Consider the following 25,846-nt stretch of genomic DNA (forward strand, 5'->3'; position numbering starts at 1 on the left):
CCTGGGGAGGCCTGTCAGAAAGTCCAGATGGGATAGGGCAGTGTGTCGTGGGGTGGCGATTGCATCATTTGTGGACTTGTTGGAGCGGTATGCAAACTGAAGTGGGTCTAGGGTGGCCGGTAAGGTGGAGGTGATATGATCTTTGACTAGTCTCTCAAAGCACTTCATGACGACGGTAGTGCTACAGGGCGATAGTCATTTAGTTCAGTTGTCTTTGCCTTCTTGGGTAAAGTAACAATGGTAGCCATCTTGAAGCTTGTGGAGACAACCGACTGGGATAGGGAGCGAATATGAATAGTGAATATGTCCGTTAACACACCAGCCAGCTGGTCTGCGCATGCTCTGAGGACGCGACGAGGGATGCCGTCTGGGCCTGCAGCCTTGCGAGTGTTAGCAAGTTTAAATGTTTTACTCACGTCATCCACTGAGTGGGGGGGTTGGGCGCAGTCCTTGTTAACGGGCTGCGACAGTGGCACTATTATCCTCAAAGCGGGCAAAGAAGGTGTTTAGTTTGTCTGGAAGTGTGACCTCAGTATTCGTGACGTGGCTGTGTTTTTTTTGTAGTCCGTGATTTCCTGTAGACCCTGCCACATACGTCTCGTGTCTGAGCCGTGGAATTGCGACGCCACCTTTTCCTTGTACCGGCATTTCGCTTGTTTGATTACCTTGAGGAGGGAATAACTGAACTGTTTTTATTCAGCCATATTTCCAGACCTCTCTCCATGGTTAAATCGGTGGATCGCGCTTTGTTTTACGCAAATGCCGCCATCCATCCACGGTTTCTGGTTGGGATAGGTTTTAATGGGTACAACGCCTCCAATGCACCTATTTGTTTTACGCACTCAGAGTCAGCGTATTGGTCAATATTGTCCTCTGAGGCTGATCGGAACATATTCCAGTCCGCGTGATCAAACATTTTTGGGAGCGTGGCTTCCAATTGGTCAGACCAGCATTGAATTGTTCTCATCACTGGTACATCCTGTTTGAGTTCCTGCCTGTAAGCCGGGACGAGCAAGATGGTGTCGTGGTCGGATTTGCCGAAGGGAGGGCGGGGGAAGTCTTTGTATGCATTGCGGAAGCTAGTAGCATTGTTCTCAAATTTGCTTTGTTAAAATCCCCAGTTGCAATAAATGCAGCCTCCGGATATATAGTTTCCAGTGTACACAGAGTCGAGTGAAGTTCCTTGATGGCCGTTTTGGTGTTCGCTTGAGGGGGGGATGTTCACAGCTGTGACGATAGCTGACGAGAATTCCCTTGGTAGGTAGAATGGCCGACAGTTGATTGTAAGGAATTCTAGGTCGGGTGAGCAGAAGGACTTGAGTTCCTTTGTGTTGTTATAATTACACCAAGAGTTGTTAATCATTAAGCATACACCCCCGCCCTTCCTCTTCTTGAAGAGGTGTTTATCTCTGTCGGTGCGATGCATGGAGAAACCCGGTGGCTGAACTGATTCCGACAACATATCCCCAAGAGTTATGTTTCCGTGAAATGGAGAACGTTACAATCTCTGGCTCTCTGGAAAGCAACCCTCGCTCGAATTTCGTCTATCTTGTTGTCAAGAGACCGGACATTGGCGAATAGTATACTTGGGAAAGTCAGCCTGAGTATGCGTATGCAGAGGAAATGGAATTCTTGAGATGGAGTTACGCTGCCAGATCACGGTCGAACCGCTGAAGCGGTTTTTAATTTTCTTTGTTGGTACAGATTTAACAATACCACTGAAAATATAAAAAATAAGCTCCATGCGTCTTCGACAACGGTGATTGAGCTGATTCTATACCAATATACGGAGGGCAAGTCATGAAGGAAGGCTTGCTCATTCAAGTTTTTTAGCAAGCATCTGTGACAAATCAGGACAGCTCGTTTCACTGAGCAGCCATTACGAACACAGGCTGTAAAATAGTGATCACTAAGGTCATTACCGAAATCACCAGACTGATACCTATCAGGATTATTTGTAAGGATAACATCAAGGAGAGTAGCCTTTTCTGGGTGTTTGGAGTCTTCTTGTGGGATTGGTTATCATCTGAGAATGATTCAGGGAGTCCCATTGCTTTAGGACTTGGTCAGGTGGGTTAAGCATGTCCCAGTTTAGGTCACCTAGCAGGACAAATTCAGACTTAGTGTAAGGGGCCAGGAGAGAGCTTCGGGCATTTAGGGTATAGACCGGTGCTGATGGTGGTGGATAACACCCAGCAACAGTCAACGGAGTTATTTGAAAGTTGAATGCGTAAAATCAACAAATAGAATAGTTTGGGGACATACTTGGTAGAGATAACCGAGCTGAAGGTGTTCATTAGTAAAGATTGCCACTCCACCCACCACCTTTGGAAGAACTGTCTTCCCGAAAAGGTTATAACCAGAAAGTTTCACATCAGTGTTCAAAACTCTCTTTATTAACCACGTCTCAGTAATGACCAACACGTTTGGTTGGAGCTCTGAACCCACACTTTAAATTGATCCATTTAAGATAATTAGCTTCTGGTGTTAACGTGCAGAAAACCCAGGCTTTTACGAGAGCAGAAATCGGTACTTGTTGAAGCACCTTTGGCAACAATTACAGCCTCGAGTCTTCTTTGATATGATGCTACCAGCTTGGCACACCAGTATTTGGGGAGTTTCTCCCATTCTTCTCTGCAGATCCTCTCAAGTTCTGTCAGGTTTGATGGGGAACGTCCCTGCACAGTTATTTTCAGGTCTCTCCAGAGATCAGACCTGCCAACTACGCAATTATCTGTCCATGTACACAGGTACGAGTTAAAAGTATGCTGAAATGAATAGGGCCTGATTTTGTTTTTTTATTTAAAACATTTTTTTAATTTTTTAAAAACGTTAAAAAAAATTTTTTTTAATAAACAATCCACTAAGTAAATCTAACTTCCAGATTTTCAAGCTGCAACACACAGACATGCAGAGTTTGTGTCAATGGACATTAATACACCATTATTGGATGTAGCTACCCCATGTCTGCCCCTCCTGTTTCTTGTGATGAGGAGTTTGTCAGCTGTACGTAAACACAAATCCCTTTTCGACTCTGTTTTGTGGAAAGGTAAACACTAATTGTTTCAAGCTAATGTTAGCAAACAAAATATGGACTTTCAGTGGGCTCTAAATTGCCAGCAGTTCACTCGCATTTGCTAGTGAAAGAAATGAAATGCAAATACGAACAATAACTGGTCGCATTTGTGCGAGTGTGATATACATTTAGTTCTGCGTCCCGTTAGTTGTATTTTCCATGTAACATTACATTACTCATCACAAAAAGCATTACCAAAGTATAATCGAAAATAAATAAACATCTTGGCATTAAATGGAGTCTGGAGTTTAGAAGACTGAATGATTGTCCGGTTTTAACTAGAGAGGCAATGCTTCTAAAATGCCTTTGCACTAGATTTGAGATTTTATCAATTTAGTACATCTGAAATCAGACTCAAACAGCGTGCGCGGAGAAAGAGAACCCCAATTTGGTGTGTGCGTCTGGTACTCTATAAAGTTGGACAGCGTTGTCAGGTCTGATAGATGTTCGATCGAGTTTAAGTCCAGGCTCCTGCTGCGCCACTCCAGAACATTCAGAGACTTGTCCCGAAGCCACTCATGCGTTGTCATAGCTGTGTGCTTAGGGTTGTTGTCCTGTTGGAAGGTGAACCTTCTCCCCAGTTTGAGGTCATGGGCGCTCTGGAGCAGATGATCATCAAGAATCTCTCTGTACTTTGCTCCGTTCATCTTTCCCTCGATCTTGACTAGTCTCCCAGTCTCTGCCGCTGAAAATGGTGCCAGGTTTCCTTCAGACATGATGCTTGGCATTCAGGCCAAAGAGTTCAATCTTGGTTTCATCAGACAAGAGAATCATATTTTTCATGGTCTGAGAGTCTTAGTTGCCTTTTGGAAAATTCCAAGTGGTCTGTCATGTGCCTTTTACTGAGGAGTGGCTTCTGTCTGGCCACTACCACAAAGGCCTGATTGGTTCAGTGCTACATAAATGGTTGTCCTTCTGGAATGTTCTCCCATCCCAACAGAGGAACTCTGACCAAAGCCCTTCTCCCCCGATTGCTCAGAATGGTCAGGCGGCCAGCTCTAGGAAGTGTCTTGGTGGTTCCAAACTTCTTCCATTTAAGAATGGAGGCCACTGTGTTCTTGGGGACCTTCAATGCTGCAGACATTTTTTTGGTACCATTTCCCAGATCTGTTCCTCGACACAATCTTGCCTCAGAGCTCTACGGACCATTCCTTCGGCCTCATGGTTTGGTTTTTGCAAAGACCTGCACTGTGAACTGTGGGACCTTTATATAGACAGGTGTGTGCCCTTCCAAATCATGTTCAATCAATTCAACTTACCACAGGTGGACTCCAATCAAGTTGAAGAAATGTCTCAAGGATGATCAATGGAAACAGGATGCATCTGTGCTAAATTTCGAGTGCCATAGCAAAAGTTCTGAACACTTATGTCAGTTTTGTATTTTTAATATATTTTCCCACATTTCTAAAAACCTGTTTTCACTCATTCATTGTGGGGTATTGAGTGTTGGTGGATGAGGAAAAAGTTAATTTAATCCATTTTAGAATAACGCTGTAACGTAGGAAGAGGAACAAGTCAAGGCTGAATACTTCCCGAATGCACTGTGTATACCTACTCCATCATTTCTACTCTTTAGGCTCTGTCTGAGGTTCCATGTTAAATTATATATTATGATATATATTTATGTGCCATTATTTGTTTATTTGCCCAAATCCACGGAATACATTTGACATATCCAACATAGTTTATGAAAACCCCAAGGCATGCCTTTAGCATGATTCTTAGATGGGAATGTCTTTGCTAGTTCCTCACTCTTTTCATATTTTCCCCTCTCATTCTTCCTCCCCAGGTGACAGAGATCCAGGACTGGAGTGCAGCCAGCCCCCACAGTGCAGCCTACGTACTCTGGGACAACGGGGCCAAGAACCTCTACAGGGTGGGCTTTGAGGGGATGGTGAGTAAAAGCACCACTCACTCACTCACTCACAAAAGATCAGCTGTCAGTTGGTCTTTGTGTTTGACCAAAGAGCCTGGGGTCTTTCTTGTGCTGCCAAGCCTTTGTGGTGGAGAGCCAGCCAGCAGCCGGGGCCCCATTGTGACAGGCAGCTGGAAGGAAGGAGGGGGTCTACATGAGAATGGCAATCTGTTCCCTTCTTTCTTTATGAGGAAGAGAGCAAACATGGAGGTCAGCTTCAGTGGGTGGAGAGAAAAGGAGGAGGGGTCCCACACGAGCCACAAATGACAGGCAGGCAGCATGCTGATTGGTGCGGAACACTCCTGCTTTTTATGAACACGGCCAATCAGAGCGCTGGGTTGCGTAACAGATTTGTCTTTTGTTATTCTAATAGGTCTGGTAGGTTTGAGGGGTTCGGGTATACGGCATCTGATTGAATAAAACAAGGGTTCTTAAGCTTTTTCATTCTGGGACCCAAATTAGAAATTCTATGTTTTCCTGAGATTGAAGCTCATGAAAACATGCCCCCTTTTAGGTACCCTAAACAAGATTTGGTTGGGAGCCCTCCCACCTTGCAGGCAAAACATTTTAGTGCCCCCCCAATCCCCTTGACGGCGGAGCAATTTCAACCCCCCAGTAATTCTACCATTATGTGATGGGGCATAGAGAAAATGTTGCTGTTTTGAAGCAAGTTTTCTGCAATTCTACACATTTTATCATGACTTATGTTATCTGAGTGAGACTAAATAATAAAATCAATGTGGGCCCCCTGGAGGTTAGGATGCCTGGGCACGTGTCCTGCATGCCCGGCTAATTGAGTGACTCAGTGACTGACATAACAAAATAAAACATTTCAAACAACAAAACATTTTCAACATTTCAAACTTGCACCTTGTGTTTTCTACTATTCTTCGTCTCAACAGTAAGCTGAAACAGTCCTAAAATTATAAGAAAAAACATTTAATTTTTTTACTCAGACTGGGTCTCGACCCAGAATTTAAGAAAGACTGAACTACAGCACGGATTATATGTGCTGCTCCCCCAAAAAATAATACAAAATAGATATTATTTGATATCCTGGTCATTGGTCAACCTTGCTGTTTGTGTTTAAATGATCTGATACTTTAACACTTTTTGTAACACGCTTTGACGTTATTGGTAGTTAGACTGAAAAAGAGCACTGTTGACAAGGTAAAAGAAACTGCACTTTGACAAAGTAGTTTCGTTCAAATAGCATCAAAAAGCCACAGTCTGGTCTCTTGGGTTCACACATTTACCAAAGAGTGCATTTCCTCAGCGTGCTTTCCTTTCCCTTATCTTTTTACACATTTGTTTTGTGCAAAAGGGCACCAAAAAGAGTCAAGTTGGTTGATATCACACATCTATGAACATGGCTAGCATCCCAAATGACACCCTATTCCCTTAAAGCGCACTACCTTAGACCAAAAGTGGTGCACTATATAGGGACTAGGGTGCCATTTGGGACAGAACTGTTAGTGAACCCTGCTGTGTTCCTTCATCTCTGGGTAGATGTCTGCACTGCCTTGTAATCAGCACGGCTGCCCTCTAACTGTCACAGTGGATACACATCCACATTTGAGTCATCACAAATGACATGATGCAGTGGCTTCTTTGCCCTGCCGAGCCAGAGCCTTGTAATGCAATGTTTCCACATCCTTCAGAGCCCTGAGGGTAATGCCGTTGTTGCCACGCTACCCTGCAGTAACTTTAGCAGAATGTCGCCGCAGTATTAAGACGGTGTGATTTTACTCTGTCGCATTTTTCTGCTGCAGTTCTAATAGATTGAATCAAGTCGATAATTAGCTGACACTTTGTTCCCCCCGTCTCTCCTTTTCAGTCGGATTTGAAATGTGTCCAGGATGCCAAAGGAGGCTCTTTCTACAGAGACCACTGCCCTGTTCTAGGTGAGTACTGTATTAGTAATCCGTTGTACTACACCTACCGTCAATATTGCACCAATTTCTCCCCAGCACAGTGTTCTGCAGTGGAGTCCAAGGGCATCAGGAGCACATCCATGCCAGGCTGCAGTTAGGCTGGTATTGTCCACTAGGTGGCAGCACCACACAGATACAGACAGGACCAGGCTGTACTGAGACAGCCTGGGTGCAGTCACAGGTCACACTGGCACAGCATTCCCACAATCCCAGCTCCTTGGCTGGGAAAATTATTCTCTTCTCTCAGATTTTCCTGTCCAGGGATACCTGGGTTATGTTAGGCACCTGATGCAGCACTGCAGAAACCAAATTAGATAATCACACAAGGCTATCCAGGACCTGATTTGTCCACCTTATTTTATCTTAATGAGACCAACCTAGATAAATAAAGGTTACATAGTGTAAGGAATGTACCCCCCCCCTCCCCTTTACTGTGTAACCAGTATGCATTCAAATCAAATTAAATCAAATTTATTTATATAGCCCTTCGTACATCAGCTGATATCTCAAAGTGCTGTACAGAAACCCAGCCTAAAACCCCAAACAGCAAGCAATGCAGGTGTAGAAGCACGGTGGTTAGGAAAAACTCCCTAGAAAGGCCAAAACCTAGGAAGAAACCTAGAGAGGAACCAGGCTATGTGGGGTGGCCAGTCCTCTTCTGGCTGTGCCGGGTAGAGATTATAACAGAACATGGCCAAGATATTCAAATGTTCATAAATGACCAGCATGGTCGAATAATAATAAGGTAGAACAGTTGAAACTGGAGCAGCAGCACGGCCAGGTGGACTGGGGACAGCAAGGAGTCATCATGTCAGGTAGTCCTGGGGCATGGTCCTAGGGCTCAGGTCCTCCGAGAAAGAGAGAGGAGGAGAGAATTAGAGAACACACACTTAGATTCACACAGGACACCAATTGGACAGGAGAAGTACTCCAGATATAACAAACTGACCCCAGCCCCCCGACACATAAACTACTGCAGCATAAATACTGGAGGCTGAGACAGGAGGGGTCAGGAGACACTGTGGCCCATCCGAGGACACCCCCGGACAGGGCCAAACAGGAAGGATATAACCCCACCCACTTTGCCAAAGTGTTCCCCCAAAGTATTCCCCCTGCACTCACTCCACAGGCGAACAGAATGGCAACAGGAACCCAGGCGGTCTGCAGATTGGAGACCTGGTCAACATCGACCTGGACCTGGAGATAGTCCAGTCCCTGCAGCACGGCCACGGAGGATGGACAGACGGCATGTTCGAGACCCTCACCACCACCGGTACCGTGTGTGGAATTGACGAGGACCACGACATTGTGGTGCAGTACCCCAGCGGGAACAGGTGAGCTCTACCAGTTCAGGATTCAGACCAGTGCACAAGTATAGGGGTGTCAGGTCAATCCAGTCATGACACAAGCGGCACCCTCTGTGTCATAACAAGAGCATGACACGGACTTGAAACGTATTTGGCCTAATGAAAAAATATTTCCGACACTAATTTCCATGTCACATCTGAAATAAATCGTGACCAACGTGTGTTTCCAGGTGGACGTTCAACCCTGCGGTGCTGACCAAAGCCAACGTGGTGCGTAGTGGGGAAGGTGTTGCGGCGGGGGCAGAGGGCGGCAGCTCCCAGTTCCTGGTGGGAGACCTGGTCCAGATCTGCTACGACATCGACCGCATTAAACTGCTGCAGAGAGGACACGGGGAGTGGGCCGAGGCCATGCTGCCTGTAAGACAGACACACACACACACACACACCCTTAAACCTCATAACTGGAGGGCCTATGCCATGGTGCCTGTAACAGACAAACACACCTTTTTAAAACTCTTAAACTGACATCTTGTGTTTTCTGACTAGGGTTTTGTATAAGCAATAAAAGCCAGAACTCACAGCATCAGTGGTCAAATGGAAGTGTTTCCTTCGTCAGCATAAAGGCATTTTTCTTTCTTCTCACCTCCCACGTAACAATGACCGTATCACTGGGGTGTAACGTTATGTGATGACTATGGCAGAAACTAGGCTATTGTGATTTTAGGCTGGAAGTCTGTAAACTGGCATAATTGTGGATCGTCATTGCTTCGTCCCATCAAACTGTATGTTAAATCACACTACAATCGTCCAACACTCCACTAAAACCAACCCCCTCGGCAGCTAACGAGCTTTAAAACCCAGTGATAGGTACTTACTTTGATCACTACCCACTGATGGTGCTGCTCTCCGCCTGCCTGCTACAGCCCCCTATAGACGGGTTAGCCGTCACAAAACCGACGCACGCTCTTCAAAGGGGCAGAAGGCTGTGTGTTATGATTCTGGATGGGCAGATAGCGAGCAACAGTGACAAGAAACTACTATGTGGGGAATCGTAAGTAGCTCGTTGGATCTTGTTCTTGATACCATGTCTTGTTTTGACTGTCACTCCAATGCTAATATGGCAAACATTTGCTTGCTAGCTAACCAACCAATGTAACAATGTATTTGAGAGATGAGCGCTCATTGTGCAGTAAACATTGGAGACTAAATATAGTTGACAAGCTGTCAATATCTAAGCCATACCCATTTCTTTTGCCTCATAGTTGCGCACGCAATCGTTTTGTTCCCGAATATAACTATTATTTGGTTCCGTTCCAATTTTCTGACCAGCAAAATAAAGTTCTGAACCGGTTCAAACCCCCAAAAGTACTGGTTGCTATTGTTCCTTTTGATACATCTGAAATCTTTTTTTTTTTTTTTTTTTTAAGCTCAACATTAAATGACTTCACCAATCAAGTGCAATAGTTGTTCACATGCACTGGACAGACAAGTGTAGGGCGACTGAAATGATGCGTGTGGGGAGAGCGCAAGAGAAGGTGTGGAGGAGGCTTGGCTTGAAGCGCATCTTATGTGATTTACATGATCTGAATTAGGCCCACAGAATGACACCAACGGAGGAGCGGCTTCTATGGAGGAACTTTGAATGTCTTTGAACTTCCGAGAGTTGGCTTAACGTTGGACCGGCATTTGCTAACAAGCTTGCGTTTGCAGAGCGGCACCATAATTAAAATAAAAAGATTTCACAAATCCCATGTGAAACGTGATATCTATAGTATCCTCAACTGTCATTGAAAAAGTGAATCCGTTCTTCTCTAGTAAAATAAAAAGCCTCCATAATTTCCGAATCACGCATAACGTCAGTCGGCTGCAGAAGCCTATACTTTGGAAAGGGGGTGGCAGGTAGCCTACACGTGTACACACGGGCAAAGATTTTAAACTGGCAGGCTGACACTGGAATTAGTTTTAGTGACATTGAGGAATTTGTATAGGCACTTTTAAGTTTTTTGTTGGACTGAAAAACAAATGCCCAGAACCTAAAATAACAAGTTGTTTTTCTACTCAATTGTCTGGTGTCGGTGATCACTTCTTGTTTTTAGCATGTGTGGTCGTCAGCTGCAATCCGTGACCAGGACCAACGAGTTGTGCGTTCCGAGATGCCGTTCTCCACACCACTGATGTATTGAGCCGTTATTTGATTCTTTGTGGGTCACCTATTAGCTTGCATAGCTCATGCCATTCTCCTTCCACCTCTCATCAACGAGATGTTTTGGCCCTACAGGACTGCTGCTGTATAGCTGTTTTTTTTGTGTGTCTGTCGCACCATTCTCGGTAAACCGTAGACACTGTGAAAAGACCAGGAGGCCGGTCGATTCTGAGATACTGGAACCCGACGCGACCTGGCACCGACAATCATACCACACTCAAAGTTGCTCATTTCAATTGAACTGTAACTAAATGCCTCGATGCCCGCTGTATATAGCATGCCACGGCCATGGTACTCACTATCTGTTGGCGCGAACCATTTTTGTGAATGGGTTGGTGTACCTAATACACTGGCCACCGAGTGGATATATTGCAACCTAGTGTTTTGTCTGTTTTAATATTGACATTAGCATACTGTGTAGAAAGAATGCATGCCCGACACACTGCGTTTATCTAGTATGCTGAAGACTGTGGATATTGAAACGAACCGGCGAGACAGCCAGCAAATGCCTTTCATTACTCAACTCGTACGGCGTTTCAGTGGAACTATTTTCTGGTGTGTGTGTGTCCCTTGACGGACATCAACAAGGTCCCAGGTAATTGGCTATATAGATGAGAAATAAGTCTGGCGTTCGCTCAGCCGTTCAACTGCCCTTCCCTTTGAATGAATAATCAGAACAGTGCTTTTAGTCATCTGTGATTATTCTTTCCTGTCATGTTTTTGGAAAGAAAGGGCCAAGTCTTTATTCCTGAAAGAGGAACAAAGGGTTTTGTAGAAATTGGGTGCACAGACACACGGCATCTCTTTTTCTGTGTGACATTTATTTGGCGATGTTTTTTTTTTTGCTTTTTGTTTTCTATATCTTTTATGTCTTAGATCATTTACCCTCCCTGTGTTAGACACCAAAATGCTCAAAGGAGTTTCAGAATTCACTAATCTTCAGTACTTATTTATGAGAAAGCTCTTTCATCGCAGCACTGGTTTGTCGTCAAAGACAAACTAACAATGTATCTCTAACAATACGATGTGTTTATGCTCTTTTGTGATTGTAATGAAACGCTGTAGCAACGTAATAATGTAATGTTTCCCTCAGACCCTGGGCAAGGTGGGCCGCGTGCAGCAGATCTACTCAGACAGCGACCTGAAGGTGGAGGTGTGTGGAACGTCATGGACCTACAACCCTGCTGCCGTCACCAAAGTGGCCCCCGCTGGTTCCGCTGTCACCAATGCATCCGGAGGTAGGTAGGACACACACACAGTCAGAACAGACACGTAGTGGATGTGCGTGCACACAGAGATACACAGACCATAAACAAATATTTTTTCCGTATCTGCTTCTAGCCCGTTTATAAGTGGGCATGCATGTACACTGACCACTTGTACACACCACACACATTCTTGGATCTAGAGGATGAACTTAGAACGTTTTTTTTCTCCATCTGTCTCTCTGTGTGTGTGTGTGTGTGTGTGTGTGTGTGTGTGTGTGTAGAGCGTCTGTCTCAGCTGCTGAAGAAGCTGTTTGAGACCCAAGAGTCTGGTGACATCAACGAGGAGCTGGTCAAAGCAGCAGCCAATGGCGACCTGGCCAAGGTGGAGGACATCCTCAAGAGACCTGACGTGGACGTAAGTGATCCCTGCATTCAACACAGCTTCAGGGTTTAATTTAGTCCCCATTGTTTTCTCCTTAAGATCTATTTATTGCAAATTGAGATTGCAAAACAATGCTATAAAGAAAGACATTTCTCCAGGGCACAAGTAAACATTCTGATGTGCCTTCTGTACAGCACCGCTTACTGCAGTCAGTCACAGCCATTTACTTCACGCCTCATCTTAAAAACATTCCGCTCCGGCCCAGTGCAAGCATCCAGGTCATTGGCGTGCACTGCAGTGCTTGCTTCGTTCACCGCCTCGACATGGTGAACATACACCATGTTATGGTCTAGGGCCAATTGTCCACGTTACTAGGACATCTCTGGGGCCTAGTTATACGCTGTAGGTGGGGCACAGAGTTTTTCCTTGTCAGGGGGCCACAGTCAGGAAAAACTCCTGTCCCTTTCTGCATCCTTACATCAACCAGGCCAACAACCTTCCCCTAAGGAGAGCTGTCTGCACTCTCCTATTTCCTATTGCCTTTCGAGAGCTGCTTAGAGTAGATCATCTTAGCGTTCTGCAGCAGTCTCAGCGGCTGTGTGTGTGTCAGTGCTGTGAGGGCTGGCCAGGTGCCCCGGTGCCTTTCAGTGAAATTATTGCTTAAAGCTCGGTGAGCTGTGCCAAGTGATCTGCCCGCCAGGACAAGACACGTTCTGTGACTCCCAAAGGAGCCTGCAATAATATTTATGCCCCAAGTATTGCAGTACCGCAGTTGGCAATGAAATACACATGCATATTTTTTATTTTGTTTACAAGTGATGAGGCAGTGCACTGGATAAACTCAAAATACAAAAATACACAGTGTTATATTGTGTGTTTTGTAGGTGAACGGGCAGTGTGCTGGACACACAGCCATGCAGGCGGCCAGTCAGAACGGACACGTGGACGTCCTCAAGCTGCTGCTGAAACACAACGTGGACCTGGAGGCCGAGGTTTGTACTTCCAACAGTCCCTCCTCAATGCTGAAAATCAATACTATAGTCCCCTCTACAATACTCATGTACTTAAACTCTTTTCTCAACACCAAAATGAACAGAGAAACCACTTTAGAGAAACCAATCCCGCTCTCTTCTTCTGTACCCAGTCTACCTACACAGGTCTCGCGTCGTACTCTAAAAAGCTGACCTGGTCAGTCATAGTTACACAGTGATGTAAACAGTGGAGACATCGGGTCAGTGTGTCAGTCTGTGTATAATATCCTTCCCAGGACAAGGATGGAGACCGGGCGGTGCACCACGCATCCTTCGGAGACGAGGGCTCCGTGATCGAGGTGCTGCAGAGGGGCGGGGCCGACCTGAACGCCAGGAACAAGCGCCGACAGACCCCCCTGCACATCGCTGTCAACAAGGGCCATCTGCAGGTGGTCAAGACCCTGCTGGACTTTGGCTGCCACCCCAGCCTCCAGGTAACCACTCAGAACACACACACACACACAGATGAGGGAGTAAATGTATACATGAGTAGACAGTGTTTTGAGTCTTCAGCTGTAAAGCGTGTACTCAGAAGTGAATGTCATGCCGGTGGAGTGGTGGCAGGTACGTTTTCTTTGATTTTGATTCACCCATAAATTGTACTTCTTGTTTTCTTTTGGTCTGTGATATTTTATGCTTGACCCTAAGATGATAAATGCTCTAGAGGGCATTGGATATTTCTACACGAATTGTCCCCGATGTTTAGGAATGAGTCAGTCTGGCTGTCGCTGAATGAATGAATGTACAAACATTCAGGAGATGGGAGTTTTGGAGCGCTGTCATGTATCCAACCTCGAACCAAATATTTGGGTAGATCTCGCTGCACTCAAGGGTTTAGGTGAACTCTATATGGGTGTTGTTAATGATAATGGGTGTGGTGCAGGTGGTCAAAGTGACGTTGGTATAATGTCGCCCCCTACAGGACTCAGAGGGAGACACCCCCCTACATGATGCCATCAGTAAGAAGAGAGATGACATGCTGTCTGTGCTGCTGGAGGCGGGTGCAGATGTCACCATCACTAACAACAACGGTTTCAACGCCCTGCACCACGCTGCCCTCCGAGGGAACCCCAGGTACGACCCGGATACTTACCTGGCCTTAACCGCCAAGCCAGAGCTGGTGATGAAAAAATTCAATGTGGAAATCTGCCTTTTGGCTACACAGGAAACCAAGTGAATGGGAGGCCCTGGCGAATATACAGTTGAGTTTGTGACTTGCCAAGTTGAAGTGTTTCAAACACGTTTTACTTTTATTGATTGCAAATGAACAAATTGGATGGTACTGCTAGAAAATGGCTTATGGACACACTGAACTGCAAATGACTTGAGGTTGATGTGTTCGTTTCTGTTAGACTAGGCAAGTCTACGGCCTCTGTCAGTAGCCGTCTCGTCTATTTCTAGCTCCACCTGGTTTCTTCTGCTCCACTCTGTAGTTATGGGCTATTCTCATGCATGAGACACACATTAAGGCAGGTAGCCAAGAGAGACTACAATATACCGGTCAGCTTGAAAATCCTGTTTTTTTTGGACATAAACATGTTCTCTCTAGACTGGTGGAGAGTACACACACACACACACACTAGCCGCTGCCCTTGTGGCTGGGCTGTCGGTCTGGCTCGTGGTGTATGGTCAGGTCAGGGCTAGCTAGGGGACATTATCATTCCCCTTAGCTGACACACATTCCATTGGCACGAGGACAGAGGGAATTGGGGTCAGAGGGCTCTGGCGCACCTGCTGTTTCAGCCCTGCCTGACACAGTCTGGTATGGTGTAGTCCACTGGGAGTGGCACAGACAGCAGTAGCACACTGGAATACAGTGTGCTGGTATGGTGTAAATCCACTGGGAGTAGCACAGTGGAGTAATAGTGGTATAACACTGGAATACATTAAGCCCCTCTGAGTCCTCCTATGGCACTGCCTGCCACTGATAGATAGCCAGTTAAAACAATAATCTGGATTGCAATCGGCTTGCCTCGCTGTGCCGGCCTGCCAATTACTGTACAAGCCTTGTGGCCTCAGTCAGGCGCATTGAAGTCATTTGTCATAATGCGGTGATTTAACCAGTTAATGGCATCAAAAGATGGGAGACAAATGTTTCTGCTTTTCTTCTTTTTTTGTTTGTTTCATATGAATCTTGAACTCTTGAGTGTGTTTCAGTCCAGACAACTGGACTGAGTGTACTGTACTGTACATTACATTCCTTCCAGGGCCTGGGGGGGTGCAGGAACGCCCACATGCAAGAATGCCCCGAGTTGCAGTTGCACGCTATTGTCAGCACTTAACTTAGTGCGCAAAGCTCCCCAGCCAGGTATTGTTGCTGCGTGAGGTGGGATTCAGGATTCGTATTTCTTCGTACAATTACCAGCTATGAAACAAAATGGCAGAAATTAGCACGTGCTCATACTTGACTTTTGACTGTTATTTGCAAATGTGAATGTAATATTCGCGCTGTAGAGCCATGCAAATTGACCACCCGCCTACGTGGCTGGTGAAATAGACATTCCTACCAGCCAATATCTTAACCTACCCGCATTTGGCGGGTGTTCATTTCATACCCTGATTCCCTCCAATGTGTGTGGGAGTTGTCAGTCTTATATCAACTGTACAGTAAAGGTGAAAAGTGCTGGAGTCAGTATTTGTTACAGGCCAGGGCCTGTGTTGTTGTTGTGATGTGCTGCCTTGCTTTCCACCCAACCTCTGTCCCCCTCGCCTTCAGAGAAACCAAGATGTGTATGTCGTTTACATTGATTTCACACTCGAGCTCCTCCACTATATTGCAGAGAGAGAGAAAAATGGCAGCCTGGACTGGAGCACGTCTTAAACCCCTTGAAAAGGACGTCTCCCTTGTTTGAAGTGAATGTATTTATTTTAGCAGTGCTTTAGTGTAGTGGCGTTTGAGTCCTGATAGACTGCTTGGGCCTGAGAGTAGATTTTTACTGCAGGTAGTAGTGTCGTGTTCTTCAAAAGCACCCTAGGTGGTTTAGTGGCCGCCAGTGTCGATGCCAAACCCTTGAAAATAGGTCGGGAAAGGAAATCCTTTCCCTCTAAATATCTGTCAGGTGGTGTTTGTTCAGTTGAAATAATTATTGTTCAGTGGTACATGACTCAAGCTTCTGTTCAGGCTATTTATGTTCCGTTATGGATGAATACTTCCTGCCACGGGATGTTCTTGTATTGATTGGATTTATAATCCAAGTTGCATGTCTTGTGCATCATCTGGGACCAGAGAAACAAATCTGACAATCCCTCCATGTACACTAAATAGGCCACCCATCAGCCATATGTTCAAACATCAGACAGTAATGGCGGGCAGCCAGTGTGCGTGCGTGTGTGGTAGTGCCCTCCAGGTGTGGGTAAATGTTGTTTCAGGATGAAGGGGCGGGGGGTTGAGGTGACAGATGAGTTTGGCATCTGGCAGTGTGTGTGGAATGGATTGTGGAGTGGAGGCCCAAACGCAGAGACAAATCAACTCTACCAGCAGGGGCGCCTGCTAATGCGGGAGCTGAACTATATATCACCGCTGTCATTACTCACACATACCGCCTCACGTTTTGTATGTGCTTGTCTGAGAGATGGAAATGGGGATAGAGGGAGGAAGACGGATGAATAGAGACGGAGAGAGATTGAAAGCAGATTGAAACGGTCGTGTTTTCATATAAAGCAACAGGTTTTGTGAGACAGTTATTGTGTCTTTTACAATTAGTGTGTAATTTAGGCTACTTGGTAAATAGGAGGAGTTGAGGTGATACCTTTTTAAATTGGGTATGGAGGGTTAAGCTTGCGTGTGTGTGTTTACTGCTGCTTCTGCCCCTGATGCGGGGGGGACTGGTTCCTCTCAGCAGCTCTGGCTCTGTCTGGCTGCAAGGCTGGAAGGCGCTAGCTTCTACAACACTGTAAACAATACGATTAATAGCACGTGAGTCATAAACGGTACGGGGCTCCAAACAGAGCAGGCCCTGCAGTGGCAGACCAGACCGCTCCGCCACCTTTTTACATGCCTCTCACCCTTTTTTAATACAGCTCTCAACATCTCCTTTAACGCTACAGTCTGGGATCTGGGAATCTGTTCAATGGTCAAGTAGACGGGACACTTCTCCTTCTCCAAGTTGCATAATGTAGTTTTAACGCACCAACAAACGGATAGGACACCCCGTATAGTACTAATTACCTGACCTGCTGGGTTACCAGGCACACTCACCGGTTCACTCTGCCAGAACTAATGGAGACTAGAGAGAGGAGATCGCTTCTACTGTTGGTCATAGTAACGGGTCATAATTACATCAAAAATATATTTTACAGAGGCCTGTAGTGAAGTCTGCTGTGAAATGCTTGTGTTGGATGTTTGTTTGGTTTCTGGGATCATTGCTGCTGCTGCAGGGCAGACATTTCTGGAATGACAATGAGGGTTTTACCACCTGAAGTAGGTACTTTGAGATTAGCTTAATCTGACTGGGAGACAATTGGGATTGAGACTTATGCTATTATTACCAGGCTAGGTTCACCTCCAGGGCTGCTGTTTTTTTATCGAAAGGGGGCTTAGGTGGTGCACGTGGTCGGACTATTGGCGCGCCTAACTTTAGAACATTTTATAGGCCCCCGTCTTGGCAGTATAGATTAAGGTAGCAATTTTGAGACAATTTCCTGCAATTTAAAACAATTCTCCATGGAGCTGAGACATTTTTGCTGTTTTTGAAGCTAATTTACTACATTTCTACATTGAACTGCCTTCTACTCAGGATAGAAAACACTCTAAAGTTTTCAAAACTGTTAAAATAATGTCTGTGAGTATAACAGAACTGATTTGGCAGGTGAAAGCCTGAGAAAAATCCATTCAGGAAGTTTTTTTGTTGTTGTAGTTTTCTATTCAATGCCGTTACAGTATCCATTGACTTAGGACTCAAATTCCAGTTCCTATGCCTTGAACTAGATGTCAACAGTCTTTAGAAATTGTTTCAGGCTTGTATTCTGAAAAATGAGGGAGCAAGAGCAGTCTGAATGAGTGGACAATGCCGTGTCACAGAGCTTTTTCATACGTGTGACCGAGAGAGTGCCTTTCTTGTTTACCTTTTATATTGACGATGTTATTGTCCGGTTGAAATATTATCGATTATTTAGGCTGAAAACAACCTGAGGATTGAATATAAACATCGTTTGATATGTTTCTATGAACTTTACAGATACAATTTGGATTTTTTTGTCTGCTTGTTGTGACTGCGTTTGAGCCTGTGGATTACTAAAAACGCGCTAACAAAACTGAGGTTTTCGGATATAAAGAGACTTTATCGAACAAAAGCAACATTTATTGAATAAATGAATTTCTTCTGAGTGCAAACATATAAAGATCATCAAAGGTAAGTGATTAATTTGATCTACTTGGCTGGTTACTGTTTGTAATGATTTGTAATGATTTGTCTGTTGGGCTATGTTCTCAAATAATTGTACGGTATGCTTTCGCCGTAAAGCATTTTTTAAATCTGACACCGTGGTTGGATTCACAAGAAGTTAATCTTTAAACCTATGTAAAATAGTTGTATCATTTCTGAATTTTTATAATGAGTTTTTCTGCATTTGAATTTGGCGCTCTGCAACCTCACTGGATGTTGGCCAGGTGGGACACTAGCGTCCCACATACCCCAGAGGTTTCTCGTTTCCTGCAATTATAATGCTGCGTTCTTTTGCTCAAACATAATAATAAGCCAAGGAATAAAGCCAAGGAATAATAAGCCAAGGAATAAAAAATTGCAGCCTGCAGGTAGAAAATATCCTGATCAAAATAAATTTAAAAAATCCTATAAATCACACTGGCTACGTAAGTCCTGTCTGCAATGAACTTGAAACATTGCATCAACTATTAAGTTGAGTCTAAACCTGAAGTGTGTGCTAGCGAACTTGCAACATTGTACAAAATATTCTGGGCCCTCACTTACCCTGCAGTGAGCATTTGCGTCAAGGATAAGAAGCGGTGCTTGACTTGGGCAGGAGCTCACTGGAGCCGAGTACCGGCGCACCTCAAATGTTCTACTGCTTGAGCTCCTGTTCCTCTAATAGAACATTAGCTCAAAAGTATTATGGAGCTCCTGCACCTAAATATAAACAGTACCAGCATCCAAAATGAGTATCGGAACCTATTTCAGTCCAAGTCGAGCACTGATAAGTTATCAGGTTGGCCTATTTTATGACGTTTCTACTGGATCAGAGCATGACATTTTTTCGCTTTCACGCTGAGTGGTTATTGAAAGGAAGAGGCCTACTTCTATGTGTGAGCATCCTCACGCAACATTGACAGGAGAACTCCAAACAAAAAACGATGACTAAATTGAATGAAATGAACCAAAACTTGTTTCTCACAAGTATAGCATAGGTTGTGTCACACACTCCATATGGAGCCTCCGACAATATTTTCAGATAAAAAAAAAATAGGCTATTAGTCGAGGCTTCCACGATGGATTAGTTAACTACTCATTCCAGGGTTTTTCTTTATTTTTACTATTTTCTACATTGTAGAATAATAGTGAATACATCAAAACTATGAAAAAACACACATGGAATCATGCAGTGGCCAAAAGTGTTTGACAAATCATTATATATTTTATTTCACTTTCTAAGTAGCCACCCTTTGCCTTGATGACAGCTTTACATACTCTAGGCATTCTCTCAACCAGCTTCATGAGGTAGTCACCTGGAATGCATTTCAAGTAACAAGTGTGCCTTGTTAAAAGTTAATTTATGGAACTTTTTTCCTTAATGCGTTTGAGCCAATCAGTTGTGTTGTGACAAGGTTGGAGTGGTATACAGAGGATAGCCCTATTTGGTAAAATACCATATTATGCCAAGAGCAGCTCAAATAAGCAAAGAGAAACAACAGTCCATCATTACTTTTAAGACATGAAGGTCAGTCAATCCGAAACATTTCAAGAACTTTAAGAGTTTCTTCAAGTGCAGTCACATAAACCATCAAGCACTATGATGAAACTGCCTCTCATGAGGACCGCCACAGGAAAGGATAACCCAGAGTTACATCTGCTGCAGAGGATAAGTTCATTAGAGCTACCAGCCTCAGAAATGTCAGACCAAATACATGCTTCACAGTTCAAGTAACAGACACATCTCAATATCAACTGTTCAGAGGAGACTGCGTGAATCAGGCCTTCATGGTCGAATTGCTGCAAAGAAACCACTACTAAAGGACACCAATAATAAGAAGAGACTTGCTTGGGCCAAGAAACACAGACAATTGACATTAGACCGGTGGAAATCTGTCCTTTTGGTCTGATGAGTCCTAATTTGAGATTTTTGGTTCTAACTGCGGATTTTTTGTGAGATGTAGAGTAGGTGAACGGATGATCTCTGCATATGTGGTTCCCACTGTGAAGCATGGAGGTGGAGGTGCTTTGCTGGTGACGCTGTCAAGGATTTTATTTAGAATTCAAGTTATACTTAACCAGCATGGCTACCACAGCATTCTGCAGCGATACTCCATCTCATCTGGTTTGCGCTTAGTCCCACTATCATTTGTTTTTCAACAGAATAATGACCCAACACACCTCCAGGCTGTGTAAGGGCTATTTGACAAAGGACAGCGATGGAGTGCTTACATCAGATTACCTGGCCTCCACAATCACCCAACCTCAACCCAATTGAAATGGTTTGGGATGAGTTGGACTGCAGAATGAAGGAAGAGCAGCCAGTGCTCAGCATATGTGGAAACTCCTTCAAGACTGTTGGAAAAGCATTCCAGGTGAAGCTGGTTGAGAGAATGCCAATAGTGTCCAAAGTTTAAAGGCAAAGGTTGGCTACTTTGAAGAATCTCAAATTTAAAATATATATTTTGATATGTTTAACACTTATTTTTGTTTGTTGCTGCATGATGCCACACGTGTTATTTCACTGTTACAATGTAGAAAATAGTAAAAACAAAGTGTGTCTAAACTTTTGATTCGTACTGTATGTATTTGTTACTGCTCGACTAAAACAATCTCTGTCGACCAACAGCCTAACGACAAGTCAACTAATGGGGTCAGCCCTAAAAAGGTATTAACTTAACAATGGGTTTAGGCAACCCGGAAAACACTTAGGCAGGCCGCGCAAGGATTACAATTGCAGAATAATCACTGACTTGAAGTTGTACAAGGCTACTCGTAGTTCAAGGATAAAGTATAACGTTTTTCTGTAAACGGTGGTCTCGGACCGTGACATGCATAAGATGATCAGAGTCATGGAGATGACCAGGTGCCCTTCAATCTTGATGATTATTGCTTTAGACCGACAATGCAAAATATATCAACTTGGAACAGCGCTGTCGAGCACTTTTTATTACTGTGTCCAGTTTATTTAACGATCTCAAGAAATGGCGTGCTCATGATGGAGTTTTATGTCTGTTTTTATGTGGTGAAGCCAAAGACAACATTTCTAATTCTAACTTTCAATTCAATAAATCTTTATTGTTCTTGAGCGGCTGCAGCTGAAAAATGTGTAATTTTTTTTTATACAAGCTAATCAAACATTTTAGGCTACTTTGTGGTTATAAATAGTATAATGGCACAGTTGCAATAACCACTCAATTACAAGTGCAACCCTTCAGGTTCTTCATAGGCATATATTTTGTTTTGTTAATTTAACATATCCTTTTTTAGATCACAAAATACAACCAGATGTTGGCCCATTTGAGTCACTTTTATCCATGGCTTTAGGGTGTGTGATGTCACAGCTCGGTCAGGTCAGATTGACATTAAACATGAAAGCCAAGTGTGATGCAATTCTGTATGTGAGAGAGCGAGTAAAGGAAAGAGGCAGAAAGGTGGTGGGGGGGGTGGAGGGCGGTGCAGAGGAATGGTTTGATCGGCTTGCATGTACTGCGGCTGTGTATGTCAGTCTGCGAGGGGTCTGCTCCTTTTATGATTTGTGCGTTTAGCTCCCGTCCTCTGGAGCATCTGGCTCTTATCTCCTCCTCTTCTCGCTCACACACACAAAGGAGGCTTCTCCAAGGAGGGGGTCCGGAGCTGGTCTACTATTCCCCACTCCTCTTCGCTCTCTATAAAACGTTCCCTTAGATCTGCACTTTCAAACCGTTTTATGTGGCCCCACTGGGCTGCGTTGGCTTGCCTCCCCACGTCTCAACACCAATTGTATGTTAATAAATCATCCTGTAGTAGTCAGTTGGAGGAGCTAGTTCTGGCATGGCCCCTGGGCTGCTGCTGCGTTCTTTACACAGCCGTGTGAGTTAACTCGGTGCGGATTGCTGTACGTTTCTAACGCGCACTGCGTACAGGTAACTGCAAAAATACAAGAAACACCAATATAAAGTGTCTTAACAGGGTGTTGGGCCAACCCGAGCCAGCATAAATTCTACAAGTGTCTGGAACTCTATTGGAGGGATGCGACACAATTCTTCCATGGGAAATTCCATAGTTTGGAGTTTTGTAGATGGTGGTGGAAAGCACTGTCACAGGCTCCGTTCCAGCATTTCCTGTAAGTCTTCAATTGTGTTGCGATTTGGTGACTAAGATGGCCATGGCATAGGGTTTACATTGTTTTTATGCTCATCAAACCATTCAGTGACCACCTGTGCCTTGTTGATGGGAGCATTGCCATCCTATGGGGGAATAGCCATATTAGGCAAAAATAATGGCCTACCCAGGATTTTTATAGATGGATGATGGGATGTTAATTGTTTTATCCACTCAAGAACCACACCTGTGTGGAAGCACCTGCTTTCAATATACTTTGTATACCCCTCAAGTGTTTCCATTGTTTTGTTACCTATACGTCCCCCGCTATTTTTTTAAAACAGCCGCTTAGTTGCGTATCTTGTATATGCATTCTACGGTCGAGTCGAAGAGTAAGGGACGCTACAGCGGTTTGTTGAATCTCTGTTGGCTTCTTTTTATTAGTCAAGATAGAAGAAAGGCAGACAGATTCAACAGTGAAACATGACACTTGATCAATAATCGCTTAGTGAAGATGAGAGCCGACGTGGGTGAGTCGAGGCATGTCGCTACACCCGATCATTGACACTATCATCCAGTCAGTCAGAGCATTTGAAGAGAGAGGCGCTCCGGTAGGGACGGTATGTAGTCATCAAAGCATAGCTACAGCTGGTTGAAGGGGACCAAATCCATTCAAGAGGTGATTTGGTTCCTTTTTACCAGCTTTAGCAAGGCATTAGGTGTTCGTTGTTCACTGGGTCACGAACTGGAGTGTAGACAGCCAAGATGGAACAAGCTGGAAACATGAACATACAATATAATACAGTAAAGGGAAGAGTGTAGTGTACTAATACTGCAATTAGGACATTAGCCATCAAGTATTATGTCTGTCCGCTTCATTAACTAAAATCGCTACTCTACCACCCCCCCCCTTTCCCACACCACAGCCATATCTCCCTCACGCTCTGCTCTGCCCTCCCAGCCAGTCTATTTATCCTTGTTGCCATGTTTTAAGTTGCCTTTCCAACCTCTATCTGAGAGAAGGAGGAAAAATGGTTCCCTAAGAAAAGGATAATAATCTGTCGTGATGCACTTGAGTCAAATGTCCCGGAGTCATGTAGCAATTACAGCCTGTGACGGATGGGACCTGCTGCGTGTGTGTGTGTGCGCGCTCCAGGTCACTGAAACCGAGGCCGACACCCATACCTCCGCAGTCAGCCTCACACTCTCCTAATGCAGCGCTCAAGGTGTCATTACTTTGGCCCAGTCATTCATATCAGTCGTAGACTGATTTTAAAATAGTATGTATTTAAATTATGAGCATTCTCATGTCTTCCATGGTAGTCCTTTCAATGAATGTCATAGGCCTGCTGGTTAACTGTGCTTTTTAACTGTCATTTAGTTATTATACCTTTTTTGTTGCTCCAATTTTCAGAACGGTTTTGATGCGAATAGGTTACTCTAAGAGACAGTTTCTAAGAGCATAGCAGCAGCTGAGGGACAGATCGGGAGAGCGATAGAGAGATCAGCTCGGTATGGCACAGGAGAGAGGCTATTTGCAACACACACACACACACACACACACACACACTAGATGAGTCAGATGGGTGGGGGCCGGCTGCACCATTTCGTCCACTGTCCATAACAGGGCAAAAGCAAAGGGGTGGACAGACCGACAGGCAGGCACTGAGCATTTGATAATGTCAGCATCTGCTGTGTGGTGTCAGTCAGGCAGCAGGTTGTGGCCAGAGAGAGAGACCCCATAGACAGTTGGTAGAATAGCTGCTATGGTTTTACAGAAAGGGAGGGAGAGATTGAGGGATGAAACGTACGCATATGGTTATTGACAGAAGGACTGAGAAAGGTTAGGCTGGGGGGGGTTTAACGAAAGAGAAATACATTTAGTAGCCTTAATCTTCTGTGCGGATAGTCTCTTGAAATGACATTTGAGCTTGACGTAACCATTTCAACCTACCCTCATTGGAGGGTCTCTTATACTATTCTCTACATTTTCTAATTTCCGAGTTCCAAACCCCCTCCTTGAAGCAGTAACGGTAGCTGCACTCTGAGCTAGCCTACACTTCATAGAAAAGGCAAACGCAGGTCTGTCTCAGTCTTCAAGCATGTTAGTTTACACCACAGATAATTGAGTGCCTATACCACCAGTTTTATCTCCATGAATCAAATATGACTGCACTGAGGTAAAAAGAAAAACCAGAATGTATTAAGAGGGGACAAGTAGGTTACAAATACCACCTCTCTTTCTGAAGTCTAAAAATGTGACTTATTTTATTTATTTATTTTGTTCCTGTCTTGATGTCGCTGGAATGGCACTGGTGCACATTGCCAAAGACTGAATTAAGAGTCTTGCTTCTTCCCTACCTCCTTTCACTTTCTGTCATGGATGGCAAATGGAATACGTCTTTACAGCGCCATCCTCAGCATGTTAACCAAACCACAACCGAGTGCCATTGTGTTGTATTTCATTAAACGAGTCCCATAGCACAAAGGTGTCCCAGACGAAGCACTAGGCTTTTCCATTGCTTGACTGCTCTGCGCTAGCATGGTCTGGTTTGCACTATGCTGCTTTTAGCAGATTTTGTGTTAGCGCACCGCTCAGCTCAGCTCACTACAACAACTTCCGCAAGCTTTTGTTTTACGCTGCTGACAAAAAAACGCAATGGAAACGCTTTCTTAGTTTTGTTATACCTTTTTCAGCTGCCACCCCCCCCCCCCCTCCTCTCTCTCCTGTGGGCCTTTATTTGTTTGAAGCGGTGATACAATTGGAATCGTCTGACAGGGCCGAAGCTGGCCCTGATCCTGCATTGTCACTTTTCGACGGTCCTAAGCTGCACTGCCAACAGCCGTGCGGCGCAGCAAAGCATTTGGCAAGCATAGCAAACTGAACAATGAGGCTAGGAATCAGCGAAGGGGAGGGGTGCAGAGGGGTTTTCAGAGGGGTATGTTGGGAGAGACATGGCTAATGCTAATGCTATAGCTGGACTGGACACACAGTAGGGCTAACGCCACACACCATGCCTGCCGTATGATCCAACACTGTGGCAGAGCCAGTAGCTTTTTAAACGGCAGCAACTGCCTTCCTGCCTCTTTCTCTCTGATCTGCCTCCTCAGCAACTCTCCTCTCTGCTGTGTTTTTATCCATCGCCGCGCTTTTATTAAACAAAGATTGCAACATTTTGCCATAATTCACCTTCCTTATTTTCCCGTCCCGAGGGACCTTTGGAAAAGATTATAGTATTAATAGTGGAGCTCTGGCCTGGCTCTCTGGCATACCTATTTCTCTCTCTCTCTCCCTCCCCCTGTACTGGTCACAAGCTAAGTTGCAGCTGGCTGTGATTCAAAAG

The 25,846-nt window shown here is 44.7% G+C and overlaps 1 protein-coding gene across 2 annotated transcripts in view; it reads left to right on the top strand.

The window, feature by feature from the left end:
* Positions 1–25,846, top strand: part of LOC135558864 (E3 ubiquitin-protein ligase mib1) — a 98,393-nt gene that overhangs the window by 25,168 nt on the left and 47,379 nt on the right. For both annotated transcript variants that reach the window (XM_064993044.1, XM_064993045.1), the window contains exons 4-12: positions 4,866–4,970; positions 6,829–6,895; positions 8,055–8,259; positions 8,463–8,649; positions 11,529–11,673; positions 11,925–12,058; positions 12,910–13,017; positions 13,293–13,490; positions 13,979–14,130. In XM_064993044.1, coding sequence (XP_064849116.1) covers positions 4,866–4,970; positions 6,829–6,895; positions 8,055–8,259; positions 8,463–8,649; positions 11,529–11,673; positions 11,925–12,058; positions 12,910–13,017; positions 13,293–13,490; positions 13,979–14,130 — 1,301 coding nt within the window. The remainder of the gene's footprint in view (positions 1–4,865; positions 4,971–6,828; positions 6,896–8,054; positions 8,260–8,462; positions 8,650–11,528; positions 11,674–11,924; positions 12,059–12,909; positions 13,018–13,292; positions 13,491–13,978; positions 14,131–25,846) is intronic.

The sequence above is a fragment of the Oncorhynchus masou genome, chromosome 17, assembly GCF_036934945.1.
Source record: "Oncorhynchus masou masou isolate Uvic2021 chromosome 17, UVic_Omas_1.1, whole genome shotgun sequence".
NCBI classification, from domain to species: Eukaryota; Metazoa; Chordata; class Actinopteri; order Salmoniformes; family Salmonidae; genus Oncorhynchus; species Oncorhynchus masou.